We start from the raw sequence: 19,970 nt of genomic DNA, 5'->3' as shown, positions 1-19,970 counted from the left end.
CACTGGGATCGGAAGGCGAGCAATGAGGAAACACTGCTTTGTTGCAGGATCAGTGCTGAGGGATCGCCGCCCGCTCAGAAAGATATTGTTCCATTCGACATTAAAACCGGGTAGTTATGCACGTAGTCATTATATTGTAAAGGAGTTGGGAAAACTCTGTGTGATATCCTTTCCTGTAATCCAACATGACATCAGAAGACAGAACACCTGCTCATTATCACCCTGCTGTTTTAGGGGGCTTGCTGGGGGCAAATTGACTGTTGTACATCCTCCCAGTTCAAACCCAGCCTCGTTGGTTATTGTCCTGTGGTGACTGATAAAAAGTCTGGTCTGCAGACTCACTGTGCGAAAGGTCTTACGAGGAAAGGCTGAGGGCCTTGAGACTGTTCTCATTAGAGGTTGAGAGGTGACTTAATAGAGACATACAAGATAATCAGAGGGTTAGATAGGGTGGACAGGGAGAGCCTTTTTCCAAGTATGGGGACGGCAAACACGAGGGGAGATAGGTATAATACAGATGTCAGAGGTAGTTTCTTTATTCAGAGAGTAGTAAGGGTATAGAATGCTTTGCCTGCAACGGTAGTAGATTCGCCAAGTTTAAGTGCACTTAAGTCATCAGTGGACAGGCATATGGATGTACATGGAATAGTGTAGGTGGGATGGGCTTCAGATTAGTATGACAGGATGACGCAACATCGAGGGCCGAAGGGCCTGTACTGCGCTGTAATGTCCTATGTTCTATCCTTGCTGTCAGCCTGTGTGTGTGTATTTTATTGTTTTTAATTGAATCTTTTGCAGAGCCCCCACCCCTTTCGGCGTTCCTGGTGGTCACAGGAGGTTGCTGGACCCATCGAGTTTCGAACCCACGGAGATCCTGGAGGAACCGGAGGTGGAGGTGGAGGTGGAGCGTTTTGCAAACAGACCCAGCTTCAACAGGCTGGCTCGGGGCTGGTCTGGGCCTCCCATCCCTGAATCCGCCGATCTGTGAGAAACTCCAGCATCAGCAACACGAAGGTCAACCCCCCCCCCCCCCAGGAGATCATCAGCTGCCGTTAGGCACCGGTACAGACAGCGAGGGAGGCTGCTGTCTGCCAATTTAAATCAGAATTCACCCCCCTCTTCACAGTCCGGGAAAGAAAGAAAAATCTTTACATTAATACAACCCTGTGATGTTTAAACAGGACCGAAGGGAATGTACCTGACAGTACTGCTTGGTAAAACTGTTAATCATATTAATATACATTAAAGAATCTACAAGAAACTTTTTTTCCTCTTTTTGAAATAAGAACAGATAACATCAAATATTACAGCTCAGCAACAGGCCATTCAGGCACCTGCTTGGTACAAATCTTTCTCAAACATATTTCGCATCCTATCAGGACACCACTATTTTTGCCTGATGAGTTTAATTTTTAACAAACAAAAAGGGCACCTATTTAATGCACACCTAACTCTGCAAACTGCACAGCCACATTCAATTCGAAGGCATTTCGTGAGATATTCTGGAAAATATGTCAGGGACAGAAGATGGAATTTCTCCCGAAGAAGTGCCATTTTGTTCCCGCGCTGTCTCCCAGGAACTCGCAGGATCCCCACTTGCCCTCTCTCCTCTCCATCACATTTTTCCTGAGGCTGTTACTTTCCACAGCAGCACATTTAACCCCCCACCTCCCTCTTCTACCAAGCAGCAGCCCCCACCCTGTCTGCCCTGTTTCCCTCCCTCTCCAGAAACAAATGAATGGGCTTGTCTTTTCTCTCCCCTCCCACATTCAACACAGGGTTTAGGAACCATTTACGAATGCCCGTGCTCACCATCATGACCCCATACAGGGCTGTAATTTTAAAGACCCAACACATGAATGCGTCCCATACACTCGCATTCTGCTCCGACTTATGCACAAATCCACTTGCAAAAGGACTGAATAATGGAGGAGAAAGTGAGGTCTGCAGATGCTGGAGATCAGAGCTGAAAATGTGTTGCTGGAAAAGCGCAGCAGGTCAGGCAGCATCCAACGTCGATTCTCTTGTTCCCTGGATGCTGCCTGACCTGCTGCGCTTTTCCAGCGACTGAATAATGGAACCCAGGGATTGCCTGCAGATCATTCTCTACTGTCTCCACTGTGACACCACCACCATCTTTCACATTCCCACCCCCCTCCTCCCCACCTTCCAGCATTCTGAAAGGACTATCCCCTTCACCATAGATGGGGCTCCTCTCCTCACTTCACGCTGCCCTTCAATCTTCAACGTCCAATGCACCCAAAACATTATCAGGACAAAACAGGGGTCTACTTGCATTTCTTTCAATCGAAGACTACTACATTATCTTTACCATCTCACAAGGAATAAAAATGCTCAGCCAGCCATATTCCTGGAGTGAATAAACGGTGGCTCAGCGGTTAGCACTGCTGTCTCACAGCGCCCAGGTTCAATTCCAGCCTCGGGCAATGTCTGTGTGGAGTTTGCACATTCTCTGCGTGAGCTTGCTCTGGGCCCAAGATGTGCAGGTTAAGGTGGATTGGCCAAGATAATTGGCCATAGTTTCCAGGACTATGGGCGGCACGGTGGCACAGTAGTTAGCAGGCGATGTGGACTTGTTGGGCCGAAGGGCCTGTTTCCAAACTGTAAGTAATCATCTAATCTAATCTGACTATTACAGCCCTAGGTGAGTTAGCCATGGGAAATGTAGGGTTACAGGGATGGGGTGGACTGCTCTTCAGAGGATCGTTGTGGACTTGATGGGCAGGTTGGTCTGCTTCCACCCTCTGGGGATTCTTTGATTCCCCTGTTTCCACACCGTGGGGATTCTATTTTAAATAAGAAAAGACCTGGTTCAAGATGATACCATGACTTGATCTGAGGACAATAATGGGGCTCTGGCAAGATCATGGACTAAAAAGGAGGTTCAATATGAACACCAAGAGGAGGAAATTAAAGTTCGGACCCAGTGAGACACTTTTGTTTTGGATGCCAGGGACAAAAGATTAGAAAATAGCAACTGCCTATTAACATCAAAAAGTACAAATCATTTGCCAAACAAGTGCCCAGACTTACCAGTGATCTCACACTGCAAATGCCGCAGATTTTCAGTATTGTTTAAAGACCATCCTGAATATAGTTTCTTGTCTACTCGAGAACATGTTGCTCAACATTTATTTTCTTAATGCATATATTAATTATGTAATACTTGGTGCTGGAGCTGTCCTGGGATTTCCTATCGTCTCAGCCCTACTGCTATCTCAGGTCCTGGAGTACCCTGCTGCCAGAATGAGGCCTGGATTGGAATTTTACTCAGTCGCCTGCTCACCTATCTTCAATTTTCCAAACAGCTTGGTTAGCTAGGAGTTATCACTCATACAGAGGAGCGATGTAACTACAGTACTCGACAAAAGACACTCCTGAGAGTGAGTTAGAATCATACAGCTGGTACAGACCATTCCTGCCTGTTCTGCTGTATACAAGACCCATCCACCCACTATTCCCCACGTCCTTGTACAATTCTCCCATTCAAGTACCGATTCAGTTCTCGACAGAGTTACTCTGGAATCTGCTTTCACCGTCTTATCAGGAAACATGTTCTAGATTGGACCAACTCGCTGCGTCAAACATTTATCACCAACTGTAATAAGACAGTTTCCCATTCACTTTCTCAAAACACCTTCAGGATTCTGAATAATTCCACTGAATCTCCCCTTAGCCTTATGTGCAGGAAGGAGATCGACAGTTTCTGAATGTAGCTGAAAACCCTAATCCCTTAGCATCATTCTATTAAATCTGTGCACCCTTTACAAGCTCTCAAATCTTCATAAACTCCAACATTTCAGCAGTGGCTTGTCAAATACTTTGACAGCTGTAGAATCCCTATCGTGTGGAATGCAGCCATTTGGCCCATTAAGTCCACAGCTACCCATGGAGCATTCCATCCCCGTAACCCTGCATTTCCCAATGCTAATTCATCCAGTCTGTACATCCATGACACCATGGACAATTTAACATGGCCAACCTACCAGACCTACACATCCGTGCACCACGGGATGAAACCGGAGCACCCGGAGGAAACCGAAACAGACACAGGAAGAAAGTGCAAACTCAACAGTCACCCAAGGCTGGAGTTAAACCCAGGTCCCTGGCACCGTGAAGCAGTAATGCTAACCATTAAGCCTCTGTGCCCCACGCTAAGGAGTTAGTTTAACCGCCTCATGTTTGGAGTCTATGCCTCTGCTCATAAAGCCTAGTTTTCTATACAATGTTTTGAAAATGCAGCCTTGGGAGTAAAGTTAGATTACATAGGATTCAGGGTGAGCTTGCCAATTGGATACATAATTGGCTTAATTGCAGAAGACAGACAATAACAGTGGAGGCTTACACAGCATTGCCTTTTGATGTGAAGGGCATTGCTCGTCACTGGCCACTCGGGTGTTTCCTTTCTTCCTGGTGGTGGAAATTGAATAAAGATTCGTACACTTTGTGTCTCTCTCTGTGTCTCACACCTGCACACACACAACATGGGTGCTGGGGGAAAAAAAATAAGCACTACTGCAGTTCGGCAGTAGTGTGGGGGTAAAAAACAAGAAAGAAAAAGTGGAGGGTAGCTTTTCAGACTGGAGGCCACTGACCAATGGTATTCCACGTGGATCGGTTCTGGGTCCACTTCTGCTTGTTATTTATAGAGTCAGATGTACAGCACGGAAACAGACCCTTCGGTCCAACCCGTCCAGATATCCCAACCCAATCTAGCCCCACCTGCCAGCACCCGGCCCATATCCCTCTAAACCCTTCCTATTCATATACCCATCCAAAAGCCTTTTAAATGTTTTTAATTGTACCAGCCTCCAACACTTCCTTCAGCAGCTCATTCCATACAGGTACCACCCTCTGTGTGAAAAGTTGCCCCAAGGCTCTCCTTGCTAAGAAGCCATTTCTTAAAACAATGATATCAGACATGCAAGCTGTGCAAACTTACCTTATGACATCTCCCACTTAATTTAGGTTGGTACTTTTTTTATAGGAACTTATCTCGCTAGCAGACGCCTAACTTGGCAGGATTTCTGTATACAAAATAATGATTGGTATAGATAGAGTCAATAGCCAGAGACTTTTCCCCAGGGTAGATTTGACTGGTTTGAGGAGTCATAGTTTGAAGATATTAGGAGGAAGGTAGAAAGGAGACGTCGGAGGTAGGTTCTTTGTGCAGAGTTGCGAATGCATGGAATGCGTTGCCAGCTGTGGTGGTGGAAGCAGAGTCATTGGGGACATTTAAGCAACTGCTGGACATGCACGTGGATAGCAGTGAGTTGAGGGGTGCGTAGATTAAGTTATTATATTTTACATTAGGATTAAACCTCGGAACAACATCGTGGGCCAAAGGGCCTGTTCTGCGCTGGACTTTTCTATGTTCTATGTAAGATTTCTTTTACATCTTTCCCCACTCACCCTAAACCTATGCCTTCTAGTTCTGGACTCCCCCACCCCATGGAAAAGACTTTGTCTATTTATCCTATCCATGCTCGTCATGAATTTATAAACCTCTATAAAGGTGACCCCTCAGCCTCTGACGCTCCAGGGAAAGCAGCTCCAGCCTATGAGATTATAGAAGGCATGGTTACAAGTTTGTGGATGACACCAAAATTGGTGGTATTGCAAACAGGTTTGCTAAGATTACAAAAGGACTTTGATCAAATGGGCTGAAACATGGCAGATGGGGTTCAATCTAGATAAACGCAAGGTATTGCATTTTGGTGAAACAAACAAGGACAGGGCTTGTACAATTAACGGTAGGGCCCTGGGTAATGTTGCAGAACAGGGGGGAGTTGGGGATACAGGTATATAATTCTTTGAAGTTTGCATCACAGAGAGACAGGATGATTAAAAAGACATTTGGCATGCTCACCTTCATTGCTCAGTCCTTTGAGTGGAGGAGTTGGGAAGTTATGTCGAGATTGTAAGGTTTCTTCTGGAATCCTGCATCCAGTTCTGGTCGCCCAGTTATAGGAAGGATATTAATATGCTGGAGAGGTTCAGAAGAGATTTACCAGGATGTTTCTGGGTATGGAAGGTTTGAGTTACAAAGAAAGGCTGGGACTTTTTCCACAGGAGCATAGGAGGTGACCTGATAGGAGTTCATAAAATAATGAGAGGTACAGATAGAGTTAATGATAGTTGTCCTTTACACAGAGGATGGCTCGCATGTGGAATGAACTTCCTGAGGAAGTGGTGGATGTGGGAACAGTTACAACATTTAAGAGACGTTTGGATAAGGTCATGGATAGGAAAGGTTTGGAGGGATATGGGCCAGGAGCAGGCAGGTGGGACTAGTTTAGTTTGGGATTATGTTTGACATGGACTGGTTGGGCTTAAGGGGCTGTTTCTGTGCTGTAACCTTCAGACATTGCACCTAAGCACACCTATGAAAGTATATCAGACAGTCCAGAAGTAGGCCATTCAGCCCATTCACAATGAGATCATGGCTGATCAGATAACCTTTGACAGTATTCAATAAACCAGACGCACAAATTACTTCTAAAAAAGATGAGCCTTTATGGATTTGAACGGACTGACAGGGTTCATGGTTCTCTACCTGCAGTTTTATGAGTGACGGATTCCTCACCCTCCACAAACCCCACAGTGAGGGGCCAGGCATACTGTTCCCCCATAGCAGTCTGCAGAGTACTTAAAGGCTAATAAACCTGAACTGCTGCAACAAGCATTCTGGGACATCAAAATCAAACAGGACTCTACATTTACAAAGGAAAGGTGGGGTCAGGTTGTGCTGAGACACCTTGGGAATGAGTATTCCCACTGCACGTTAAGCTTCTTTTACTCCCCTGGGAGACTTTATCCAGGGGAGTCACAGAGACCCGTCTGCCCCTCATCAGGGAAAGCAGGGTTCACTGCAATGGGCCTGGGATGTGCAGAGAGGTTACCCTGTCCCAATCGAGCCCTTCAATCCTGCTGTGAAAATATGAGCAAGTACACCCAGACACAATTCTGGAACCCCACCACTCCTCAAAGTTGGATGGTTAGTTCATCACCACGGCTCACGGCTGGACATTTGGGGATGGGTTTTCGGAGCAGGGCAGGAGTGGGGAACTGCTGCATTTTTATCTCATTTCAGCAGCTGGGAGTGCTGTCAGGTGGTGGTGAGTCAGTGGCTTCAGTACCTCACAGAGTGTCTGCAGGCAGAGTCACTGGGAACCATTCACACAAACAGCTCTTGATGAACAATTAATGCAATGGCTGCCATTCTCCTGCACAATAACCTTTCACCTTGAGCACCTTCCCAACAAACAAAGTAGCACAGACATCTTTTAACCAAGACAATACAGCGTTGAGTTTCAGAATAGCCCTGGATGAATGTGGGGATAGGGCAGAGGATCCAAAATTACCAGGAGGATACAGGGGAAAAAGAACTTCAATTCGTGCCCTCAGTCATGGCTGTGTGCACTCTCACAGCGTCATGTAGTCACAGTCCATGTGGACGCACTCCCTCCAGGAATCAGACAGCTTCCCCCCCCATCCCCCACCCCACTGTAAATCCCAAGGGTACAGACCCCACTGGACTACCTCCGCTGCTGTCTTGTGTGTGTCGGTGACAGTGTGGGGATATCGTGTCCCACAGGGTAAACAGTGGAACTGCTGAGAGTGGGATTTGAGGTGGGTATAACACAGGTCACATGCTATATGCCAAGTTTTGTTGGGGGGGGGGGGAAAGAGGGGCAGCAAGGGGGCTAGGTGGAGGAAAGAGAAGACAAGACACCCAATTCACAATCCAGCCAGGCATGCTTCAGGCCTCTATCCGCACAGAGCACCCAGTAACCCTTCACCGTGGGAGGGGGAAAGGGAGGAGACAAGAACTGTGCTATTCAACAACAAGGGTCAGAAGCTAATCCCAACCCTGCCTGATCAATAAAGAGGTAACAGAGAGAACCTACTCATACTGCTCACTGCTATGATGGGACAGCAATAAAACAAATGCTTAAACCCTTAAAAAAAAACGGCTGGAATGGATCCGGGATGATTTTTCTCAAAAGAAAAGAGATGCTCGAGAATGCAAGTTTCCCAAAACTCCAGCTGGGTTGGTGTCGATGGCTGACAGCGAGGAGCAGTCGAAGCGAAGTCGGTCTGGCATTAGGCGTTACTCGGTTTGTTTGTGTGGGCACCCATTCGCTGAGGGTCCTGCGACGGGTAATGGATAGGGCCTGGAGCCCGCAGGAAGGGTGGTGGTGGGGGGGGCATGCCATGGAACAAGGTGGCTCCAAACCCTAGGGAGAAAACAAAAACACAGGAGTCATTGATACAAGGACAGCGTGAAGGTGGGAGGCACACTGTACAGTCCTGCTGAGGATCAGCACAGATCCCACATTACTACGTCGTATAACAGCACAGTGCAGTCAGTACACAACCGAACAGAACAAAAGTCAACAACCTTCCCTAGTCGAGGAAACCTACACTCTCCAGCCATTCACTCCACATTATAATTGATCCTCAGTCAGTCACTGAAGTTATGAAACTAGACACTAATACATTTCCTGATAATACACCTATTGACAGAACCTGGTATTTTGGGGCCGTTTCCAACCTACTAATCTTTCCAGTCTCTCTTTATAAATGCTCAAGGGACTGAATTAGCAATGCCCTTCACCTATGAATCTAAATGATATTCTTAACATACCATGAACACCCTCTACTTCCCTCCCTACTCCCAGCAAGGTTATCTCTTGGTGTCCCATCTTTTGACTCCCTCATGCCCTATGCTCCACTTGCCTTCCCTCAATGTCTCAACCCTCCCCAAACTTTCTCAATCCCCTCTATCTCCCTCCACCCACCCCACCTCCCCCCCCAAACACCCTAGACCCACTGTCATTACCACAATTACTCAAGGTTAAACTGAATGACCATCTTAAACACATCACCTCTCACAAACTGGGTGTGAGAATCAGCAAATCTAGCAACATATCACTGCCCCACCCTCCCCGCAATCTAACTGCCTCCCTAACCCCACAAGACCCACGCTGCAGTGGATACAATGCTGATTCCCGGTCCCTCACACAGTGAGACAGCTATAGCACGAGAACAGCAGCTGCAAAGCCGGATTACCTGGTGGTGGAGGTGGTGCGAGGCCAGGTGGAGGAGGCAGGGATAGGTTCACCACGGCGGGCGGAGCACTGGGCGGAAGGTTGAAGAAATTGGTGGGAGTCTCCTCTTCAATGGTTGGCGGGGGCGGAGGCAAGGCTTCAAGGGGGGTGGGGGAAGAACAGAAAACAGACAAATAAGGTAGTGGTTCGGCTGAGCATAAAGATCACAGCTTCCAGCCGTGAAGCTACTGAAACAGCCCTTCACCCCTTCCCCTCATCATCAGACATACTAGAGAAACTAAAAACACAAAGCAGAAAGACAGAATCTGACAGCTCAGGCAGAGGTCAACGGGGCCATTGTGACCCTGTCAGCTTTTTCAAAGAGCTGTTCAATTTATTCTCCACACTCAAAAGCTTTTGGATCCTTGCTCCTCAATAATCCCGCAAACTGGTCCTCTTCAGGAGCATAATTAATTGTTCAGACCACAGGCCAGAGCAGTAGCTGAGGGAACTGATTTCAGATAACCAGGCAGGGGTCCAAAGCTCTGAGTCAACGCCGCATGCAATAGTGCCACCAAGGAGTTAAACACCAATTCTTACACTTCAGAGCCCACAGCAAGGACATGGCGACATTGTGGCCCAGAATGTGTCACAGGGCAGCAATGCCTATGAACAGGCACTAACACCAAAATCAGCCACTCATGACAGTATCTGATAACCACTTTGCACGCGGCACTTGTGGAAGAACCTGCCTCCCACAGACTGATCGCTTCAGTCATCATAAACAGTACATGATGAGAAGCTGCTCGCTTGCCCCAATGGATTTGATTTGCTACACGCAGATGAGACCATTTTGATGGTGACCACCGATTCCGAAGGTTTCTATGATACATGACTCCAAGACCCTTGCAGTACAATCCCTGATTAATGTGAATGAAAGCTGAAAAATGTGTTGCTGGAAAAGCGCAGCAGGTCAGGCAGCATCCAAGGAGCAGGAGAATCGGGCATAAGCCCTTCTTCAGGAAGATTCCTGATGAAGGGCTTATGCCCGAAACGTCGATTCTCCTGCTCCTTGGATGCTGCCTGACCTGCTGAGCTTTTCCAGCAACACATTTTTCAGCTCTGATCTCCAGCATCTGCAGTCCTCACTTTCTCCTAATGTGAATGAAAACCAATTTTCCTCATTGTCCCCATTTATTTTGCCACACAATTTATGGTGGTGACTACAGGTTACCGATCCTCCCCTCTGTGCAAATAGACAAGCCAAATTGGCACAGCATAGTCGCCCAGTAGTCAGCACTGTTGCCTCTCAGTGCCAGGGACCCGGGTTCAATTCCATCCTCCCTAATAACTTCAAATTACCGGGGGCCTCCTGCCTCCCTAAATCCACCCTGAAGCTTCACTGAATAACCCTGAATAATCTGCCAACAAGCTTTTCTCTGGATAGACTGTTGGTTCTGTTTGAGGCCTGTACAGTGATATTCAGAAAGAGTACATTTTTAGAAAATTATATCTCCCAATTTGCAGAATTGGATTGCCCTGGTTTCTGATCTGGCTGGGTTGGAAGGCATCTTTGTTGGGGACAAAGAACACTTTTAAGGTCAGTACAATTACTTTGAATATATTAAAAATTACTTTTAATTTTAGCTGACACCAGAGACCAGCTGTGGTCAGAATAAAGCACACTTAGGATGCGATTCTGTGGGGATTTAGCACATTTCAACCCAGTACTCCACTCCATATGAACACCTGCTTGCAAAGTAGTTTTGTATAATAAAGGGAGAGCAGAAATAACAAGTGTGTCACTATCAATGAGATAAGAGGAGAAATCTGTCACTGACTTACCACCGGGCAGCCCTGGAACAGGCTCCAACTTCATTCCTGACTCGGAAACACAGGAGTCCTTCTCTTTCTCTTTCCCTCTGGCAGCTTGTGATCTATAGTTCAACGAGAACTGGAATCAATACAGGCACAAACATTCCCCTGCCGCAGAGAGAAGGAACAAGCACACGAGTGCAAGAACACGCCTTGTGGCACAGTTGGTGAAACACCGAGTCTGCAAGAACACACTGACACTCCCGCAAGCAGCTCAGCGACATGTACCAGACTTCTTGTGCATATGTGAAAGAGGCAGCTCCGAACCCAAGGCCTTTTCTGTTCACAGAATCACTACTCGAGAGCGCTAACTGAGGAACGACAGTTCCATCACAAAGGATGCAATTCTTAAAAAGAAAGTTCACAGGATGTGGGCATCCCTGGGTAGTCCAGCATCAGGCTGACAGCTGCCACAAACTGCTGGGAGAGCAGGCCAGGCCCTACCGCACGGTGCTGGGAGAGCAGGCCAGGCCCCACCAAGGGACTAGAAGAGGGGTCAAAAGAGAAGGAAACAAAAGAGAAGGAAAGAAGCTTTGATTGGAGCGCCTCACTCCGCTGCCATCTTGACTGGAAAGGTGCTGGGAGAGCAGGCCAGGCCCTACCGCACGGTGCTGGGAGAGCAGGTCAGGCCCTACCGCACGGTGCTGGGAGAGCAGGCCAGGCCATACCGCACGGTGTTGGGAGAGCAGGCCAGGCCCTACCACATGGTGCTGAGAGAGCAGGCCAAGCCCTACCGCACGGTGCTGGGAGAGCAGGCCAAGCCCTACCGCACGGTGTTGGGAGAGCAGGCCAGGCCATACCGCACGGTGTTGGGAGAGCAGGCCAGGCCCTACCGCACGGTGCTGGGAGAGCAGGCCAGGCCATACCGCACGGTGCTGGGAGAGCAGGCCAGGCCATACCGCACGGTGTTGGGAGAGCAGGCCAGGCCCTACCACATGGTGCTGAGAGAGCAGGCCAAGCCCTACCGCACGGTGCTGGGAGAGCAGGCCAAGCCCTACCGCACGGTGTTGGGAGAGCAGGCCAGGCCATACCGCACGGTGTTGGGAGAGCAGGCCAGGCCCTACCGCACGGTGCTGGGAGAGCAGGCCAGGCCATACCGCACGGTGTTGGGAGAGCAGGCCAGGCCCTACCGCACGGTGCTGGGAGAGCAGGCCAGGCCCTACCGCACGGTGCAGGGAGAGCAGGCCAGGCCCTACCGCACGGTGCAGGGAGAGCAGGCCAGGACCCACCAAGGGACTAGAAGAGGGGTCAAAAGAGAAGGAAACAAAAGAGAAGGAAAGAAGCTTTGATTGGAGCGCCTCACTCCGCTGCCATCTTGACTGGAAATTATCGGAAGGATATTATTAAACTGGACAGGGTTCAGAAAAGATTTACCGGCAAGTTGCCAGGAAAGGAGGCTTTGAGTTATAGAAATAGGTTGGGATGTATTCCACTGGAGCGCATGAGGTTGAGGAGCGACCTTATATAAGTTTATAAAGGAACGAGGGGGATGGATAGGGTTATTAGCCAAGGTCTTTTCCCTAAGGTGGGGGAGGCCAAAGTTGGAGGGTGTATTTTTAAGGCGAGAGGAGAAAGATTTGAAAAAGCACAGGAAGAGCGACTTACACGGGGAGTGGTCAGTGTGTGGGAAGAACTGCAGAGGAAGTGGTGAATGCAGGTACAGTTTCAATGTTTAAGAGATATTTGGATAAGTTCACGAAAAGGAAAGGTTTGCAGAAAGATGTATCAAACACAGGCAGGTGGGAATAGTTTAATTTTGGGAACCAAAGAGTCTGTTTCTGTGCTGTAGTATGACTCTAAATGGACTCAATGACTATGTACTGTCCATCCCTACAACTCAGAATCAACCGCATTAGCTGTAGGTCAGGAGTTACACGTAGAGATAAGGATGGCAGGTTCTTTCCCTAAAGAACGTTATCAGCAAGGAAACACACAATGCAATCACAGGGGTTTGGAACGTACACACTCCCAGTTTGTTGCTGGCTCAGAGGCCCCAAGCTGAACAGCTTATATCCAGAGCACTTTCACACTCACCCCAGAAAACGCACAGAATCAGATTTCACCCTCATTTCCTCTTCATCCTTGACATTTTTGCATTTGCTCCCACCCTCATTCCCAGCGTTCCCATACCCCAACCAGAGGAAAAGAACACCCTGTTTTGATCCACCAAAATCTCCAGCATTTCAATACCGCCCCCCCCCCCCCCCACCAAGCTTCAGGAGAGAGCCGTGCCCGGTGACATGCCTTGCTCATACACTCACCTGCCCCATTTAACATTCAGCCTCCGCCCGTTGATGATGAGCTTGTTAAACGATTTCTCAGCTGCCAGCTCCGAGGACTGCCTGGTGGCAAACTGGATGAACGCACACTGCTGCCGCTGGACCACAGTAATGGAACGAATCTCTCCAAACTGATAAAAATGATTCCTTTAGTCCCCATGAAAAAAACAAATGCAGCGGGTTACACATACTGGAAGGAAGCTGCTCTTAAAAACCATCCGCTCCCCTCAACATGCCCCAAACCTTTCCATGCCCAACGAAGGGTTTCTGAAATGTTGAAACCTGGGTGAGGAGGCACTGGGAACACAGCAAGATCAGACATTCTTCAAAGAGGTGAATCAGCAAATCCATTGGTTTCTGTTGACGTTGGTTAGAGATAAATGATGGCCAGGATGGACAATGGGAAAATACCCCTGCTTTTGGAATATAAGGTAGAGTGAAGTTCCTGTTATCTGTATCCCAAGCATCTGGAATTCTTAAACAGCCTGCATCCGGGATTCTGAAGGCAATTCCAGATGCTTGGACCTGGATCTGGATAACAGGGATTTCAACGGTATTAGCTACAGGAAGTCAAAGATTGGATGCTTTAATAAGACTAGCTTCAGACTTACCTTATCGATACAGACAGAATTATCTATCAGGGCCAGGTATACTAGTATTTAGAAGCAGTCCTGGCTGTTGCTTTTAAAACACACATTCATCTTGTGACGGTGATAAATCGAGTTCTCCTGGCTGTCACTAGTATTTCCCCTGCAGCCGGGATATCCCTGCAGCCAGGATATTCAGCTCATAGAATCCTAGAATCTCTACAGTGTGGAAACAGGCCCTTCAGCCCAACCAGTCCACACTGACCCTCCAAAGAGCTACTCACCCAGACCCATTCCCCTATCCTATATTTACCCCTCACTAAAACATCTAACCTACACATCCCTGAACACGATAAGCAATTTAGCATGGCCAAACCAGCCCATCTGTAGGAGGAAACCAGAGCACCTGGAGGAAACCCACGCAGACACAGGGAGAATGTGCAAACTCCACACACACAGTCACCCGAGGGTGGAATCGAACCTAGGTGTAAGGCAGCAGTGCTAGCCATTGAGCCACCATGCCGCCCCAGTACCACACGCCATATTCCTCATGCATGCCAGACCAGGGACAATACTAGACTTTCACATCCGGCTGCATCAGCAGATGGGGCCCTGGTTTACCTTATGTGGTTTCAAGGCTGTCTGTGGGACTTGAACCCATGAAGGTGCGACTCAGAGCACAGCACATTGACCACTGTACCACACTGGAAATGGGTGCGACAGAGACCACCCGCTGCCCTCAAAAAGACTGGGAAGTAGGTCCAGCAGGAAGGAAGCAAAGCCAAGGCCGAACCAAACAAAAAAATGTGTTTAAAGAAACCACACACTGCTGTATTTGGCCAGTATCACCGCAGGCCATGAGTAATGTTGAAGAGTGGTGAGAGTTTACCGTAGCTCTGTCTCTGAGATCTGCTCCCCGAGACCTCCCACATACAGAGTTGTGATGGACTTGTCCTCTGGCGGGTCCAACCTGGGCATGGTCGCTGCCCGTTTCAGCAACTTGTCAGCCACTGGGTCGTTAATGCCATAGTAACGATCCTTGATGTTCTGATCAGCCAAAGGATCATCCGGGTCAGTCGGCTTTTCATGCCTGGAATTTGATGAATATCACCAATCAAAGTCAGATCAATGTAATCAGCTACACTGCTGACAGAGTTAAGGGATGTGATGGTTGCTCTATAGGTGGGAATCGAGTAGAATGGACCTTATGTTCAAAGGAATGGCAGGCGAATCCTGTTCAGACATCAAACACTGTTAGTGGGCTTGGTATAGTGGGTAGTATAAAACTAGGAAGCCTAATCTCGGGATAACGGGGCAGAGGACTGACAGGAGAAGAAAACCTCACAGGATTGAGTCTCTTTGAAATCCCTTACCCCGACACTGTCAAGGTAAATCACTGAGTTTGATGAAGACAGTAGCTAATGGATTTGATGGGCTCCAAGAGCATGAAGAGATAGGGAAGGTGAGTAGAATTAGGACAGGTTCAGTAATTCTGTTAAATCTGGAAGCAGGTGTGATGGGCCAAATGGCCCACTCCTGCTCTTTTTTCTCATGCCTACCATTAAGGAATGGGTTCAATCAGAATCAGGAATGGCTGTTGGATAGATGGAAGGGGGGATTTGATTAGGACAGATAGATTTGTGTCTTTCACAACATCACAGAATTACTCAAAGTGAGCTGCTGTCAATGAAGTGTTTCTGGCATGAGATTATTTTTCTTGTTAAAAATGCAGGGGATGAGGCATCCGATTTGAGCACAGTAAGCTTCGGCATAAAGGAATGGACAAACATCCAGAGTGCGTGCCGTGATTTTAGCGGAGGAGAAATATCAGACAAGACACCAGGAAGAACAACTTTGCTCTTCTGTAAAACAGGGGACATTTTACTTCCATCTGGACAGGAAGGTGCTGCCTCAGGATCATACTGCAACTGAAAGGCGGAGTAATACGAATCCCCACTCCTCCCACACCCTCCATACTGCATTCCGACTCCTGCCTCACTCTGCCACTCACCTCTGGAGTGGGATTCCAATCCATGAACTTTCGGCCAAAAGAGCTAAGAGTTTGAGTGTCCACAGCGCTGCCTCCCTTACCTGTAGGGGCACTCCTCCCCTCGCTTGCATTCTCCCTTGACCCAGAAGGAGCAGATGTGCGGTCGGTTGCGTTTGTAGTACGGTGTGGTCCTGGCTAATTTCAGCAGCATGTCACTGGAGCTGGTGGCCTTGCCCAGAGCACCCACAGGTCTCGTCCCATCTGAGTTCTGGATCTGCAGAGACAGCAGAAACGTCATCCTAATGACCAGTGCTGCAACTGAGGACACCAAACAGGAGGCGGGCCATTTGGCCCATCAAGCCTTCTCAGCTGTTCCATTAGCTCACAGCGACTGAGATGTAACTTCACCTACTTTCCTCGGTTCTGTAACCGATGCTCCTTTAGGTCAAGGAAAGAACCTCAATCCCAATCTTGAACTCGTCAGCCTACACACTCTCTCTCTCTCCCCCTGCCCACCAATCACCACTCTGGCAATAAAGAGTAAATCCAATTAAGAAAAGCTGGAATTGAAAGCTAGCCTCAGTAATTGTGATCATGAGACTGTTGTTGATTGTCATAAAAACCATCTGTTTCCCAAATGCTCTTTAGGGAAGGAAACCGATCACCTTGACCCAATCTGCTCTACGTGAGACTCCAGGCCTATGGCTGACTCTTAATTACCTCTTACACAACCTCGCAAGCCACTCAGTTGTAGCACAGGGACACACAACAAGTACGAGGTATACCAACATCAAACTTGGACAGATTCTTGGGAGAGGAAACCTTGCGGGGTTCTGGGAAAAGGGTGGGGCAGAAGGGAGCAATGGTACAGCTTGTCCAGGGAGCTGGTGAGGGCACGATGGGCCCAACAGGCTCCTTCTGTGTGGTTAAAAGACAAAAGTTACCTCTCGCTCCATGTTCTGTGTGTAGTACTCCTTATTGACGTCAGACTTTGGCATCTCATCCTTGAGTGATATTCCTGCATCACGGACCTGGATGGGCAAACCTAACAGAGGCAGGGCAAGCAAGGAGTCAGAATTCATCAGATTCAACATCACCTAAATGCAGATTCACTCCAGAGTAACCACCTTCATAGCAAGATGAAACCCTTTTGAGTTCACAGTCAATGCAAAACAAACAGTACAGTTCAAGGAGTCAACCAGGCATATTCTAGGCTCCTCTGGGGATACAGTTCACCAGCTTGAACACTCATATCAAAGCACCTTGAAGAACAGAAATAGCCCATTCACCTACTCAAACTTGCCCCACTGTTCAAGGCGCTGGGGTCCATCTGTTTCTGACCCAGGTAAGATCAATTAAAATGAGAAGTGCAAGGCCCACACAGACACTACCTCTAGACATTGCCGCACTCAACTGATATTAGCTGTTTAAGAACAGATTTTCAAAAATAATTGAAGTTCCAGAGAAGGTCTAAGTACAAAAGTAAATCTTTCTGATCTTCAGAAATCAATTTACAAAAGCTGATCTCAATTAAAGTGTACAGTCAGATTTGTTGTAGAAACTGAAGTGGCTGAATAACATCCATTCGGGAAGTAAACTGGGTTGTCCTTTCCTGGACTGAACACTTGCACGATTCCAATCCCATAGCTGACTATCAGCAGCCCTCTGAAGTGGCAAATTAAGACAATCAGAGCAATAAATGACAACCGCGCACACCCCATGGGGTCATCATCCTGTCGGGTGCACCTGCAGCAGTTTCTGCTTTAGGGGTGAAGTATTCTGAGCACCTCACCTCACAGGCCCCAGTCTGTAACATACACTCCTGAACTCTCGGGTACGTACCGTATTCCAGGTCCAGCAGGCAGGTCTGGCACACGTTCTTCAGCTTGCTGCACGTCTGGCACACCTCCGTTTTCTTAAAACGCATCCGAGCTCCGGGACACCAGCGGAAGACAGTGAAAGGCCGGGAACAGATCTGAAGGGGAAAAATATGGATGCAACTCACAATTGAAGTATTAGTAAAACTGCAATGATCCTGAGCGTTCCTTTTATGGCGTCCTAATCACCTTATCATAGAACAGTTAAGCCCAAAGTAGGCCATTTGGCTCAACATTTCCATGCTAGTTCTCTGTAAGACTGACTCATTTAGTCCCACGCGCCTATTCCATGTGACAATGCACTATTTATCGTTTCAGATTTTTATCAAGTTCCTTTCTGTAAGCTTCGACTGAACCTGCCTTGCCCACAATCCCAATCCTAATCCCAGCTGCATGAAAGTCAAACTTCCTCATGCCACCTTTGGTTCTATACCAACCCAGATGTTCTCAACACCATCAGAAGTATGCAACCAATTGATTGACATCCCCTCAAGACAAAGACGAGGAGAATAGCCCTCTGAAGGTCACTGGGTACTGAATTCTCTCCAGCAGTGGCCAGCAGGGCTGGAGAATATTTAAGACTGAATTCGACTGAATCTTGATTGATAAGGGATTGAAAATGGTATCAGAGATAAACAGGCGAGTGGAAGTGAGGTTACAATCAGCTCAGCCGCGATTTTACCAAATGGCAGAGCAGGCTGAAGGGGCCGAAGGGCCTCATGATCCAATTCATACCACACCATTAACGCATCATTAAACCCAGGGACATGCAAGAAACTAGAATTGGAAAAGTACAAAGATCTGAGGATGATGGGACTGAAGGAGGTTATAGAGCTAGGGAGGGTGGAACCATGGAAGGATTTGAAAACAAAAAGGAGAATTATAAAACAGAAATGTTGCCAGACCAATAGCGAATGTTGGCCAGGAACATTCACTCTGAGACTGACTAGGGTGGTACTGCCACCTTGTGGAGCCACTTCAAACCTGCACAATATTTATTCAGACGACCCTTTCAGACAAGCTGAGGTGGTGTTGCATCCCCTGCACTGCACCCAGTGACTAGAGGCACACACCGCTGCAGAGATTTGTTACACACTCAGTCCACTGACATTTGTTTTCAAAACTGACAATCTCATAATTAAATCATATAAGTACATACAAAATGAACAAAGCCCCAGGAGCAGGCGGTACAGCACAAAGCTGACAGCAGGGGGAGACATCACACTTAGATGGGACACAGGGAAGGATAAGGTTTGCATATTTGGGACAGAATGGAGATAGATTCTTCACACAAACAGGCAAGAAAGAAAGCTGGTACAGAAGCAGAGCTCAGAAACAGCTTCAGATGAGAAGTGAAGTTCACCAAGGTGCAGAAGTGTTAAAGAAACAAAAACAGAAATTGCTGGAAAAGCTCAGCAGGTCTGGCAGAGAGATCAGAGTTAACGTTTCAGGTCTGGTGACCCTTCCTCACAATTGGATCCGAAATGTTAACTCTGGTTTCCCGCCACAGAGGCTGCCAGACCTGTTCAGTAATTTCTGTTTTTGTTTCTGATTTACAGCATCCGCAGTTCTTTTGTCTTTTACTTGAGGTGTTAAAGAGCTGGGCTAGTGAGCAGAATTAGACTGAGGTCAGGCTCACCGGTCTATAGTCCCCTGGCTTGTCTTTTACCGCCCTTCTTAAACAGTGGCACCATGTTTGCCAACCTCCAGTCTTCTAGCACCTCACCTGTGACTATCGATGATACAAATATCTCAGCAAGAGGCCCAGCAATCACTTCTCTAGCTTCCCACAGAGGTCTCGGGTACACCTGATCAGGTCCTGGGGATTTATCCACTTTTAACCCTTTCAAGACATCCAGCACTTCCTCCTCTGTAATCTGGACATTTTGCAAGATGTCACCATCTATTTCCCTACAGTCGATATCTTCCATATCCTTTCCCACAGTAAATACTGATGTAAAATATTCATTTATTATCTTCCCCATTTTCTGTGGCTCCAGACAAAGGCCGCCTTGTTGATCTTTGAGGGGCCCTATTCTCTCCCTAGTTACCCTTTTGTCCTTAATATATTTGTAAAAACCTTTTGGATTCTCCTTAATTCTATTTGCCAAAGCTATCTCATGTCCCCTTTTTTGCCCTCCTGATTTCCCTCTTAAGTATACTCCTACTTCCTTTATACTCTAAGGATTCACTCGATCTATCCTGTCTGTACCTGACATATGCTTCCTTCTTTTTCTGAACCAAACCCTCAATTTCTTTAGTCATCCAGCATTCCCTATACCTACCAG

General features: G+C 47.6%; 2 protein-coding genes across 2 annotated transcripts in view; one reads left to right on the top strand and one right to left on the bottom strand.

The window, feature by feature from the left end:
• LOC122556446 (myozenin-2) overlaps positions 1–1,261 on the top strand; it is a 40,653-nt gene extending 39,392 nt beyond the window's left edge. The window contains exon 6 of the mRNA XM_043703097.1: positions 799–1,261. Coding sequence (XP_043559032.1) covers positions 799–988 — 190 coding nt within the window. The 3' untranslated portion in view covers positions 989–1,261. The remainder of the gene's footprint in view (positions 1–798) is intronic.
• Positions 1,262–6,517: 5,256 nt separating this feature from the next.
• The window catches only part of rbm22 (RNA binding motif protein 22), a 26,904-nt gene continuing 13,451 nt past the window's right edge, over positions 6,518–19,970 (bottom strand). Inside the window, exons 4-11 of the mRNA XM_043703096.1 lie at positions 17,648–17,780; positions 16,750–16,850; positions 15,907–16,079; positions 14,705–14,905; positions 13,211–13,375; positions 10,920–11,011; positions 9,097–9,231; positions 6,518–8,261 (exon numbers count right to left, since the gene is read on the bottom strand). Of these exons, the coding sequence (XP_043559031.1) occupies positions 8,128–8,261; positions 9,097–9,231; positions 10,920–11,011; positions 13,211–13,375; positions 14,705–14,905; positions 15,907–16,079; positions 16,750–16,850; positions 17,648–17,780 (1,134 nt within the window). The 3' untranslated portion in view covers positions 6,518–8,127. The remainder of the gene's footprint in view (positions 8,262–9,096; positions 9,232–10,919; positions 11,012–13,210; positions 13,376–14,704; positions 14,906–15,906; positions 16,080–16,749; positions 16,851–17,647; positions 17,781–19,970) is intronic.

Source organism: Chiloscyllium plagiosum, chromosome 14 (genome assembly GCF_004010195.1).
Source record: "Chiloscyllium plagiosum isolate BGI_BamShark_2017 chromosome 14, ASM401019v2, whole genome shotgun sequence".
NCBI lineage: Eukaryota > Metazoa > Chordata > Chondrichthyes > Orectolobiformes > Hemiscylliidae > Chiloscyllium > Chiloscyllium plagiosum.
This window is presented reverse-complemented; position numbering and strand designations above follow the sequence as displayed.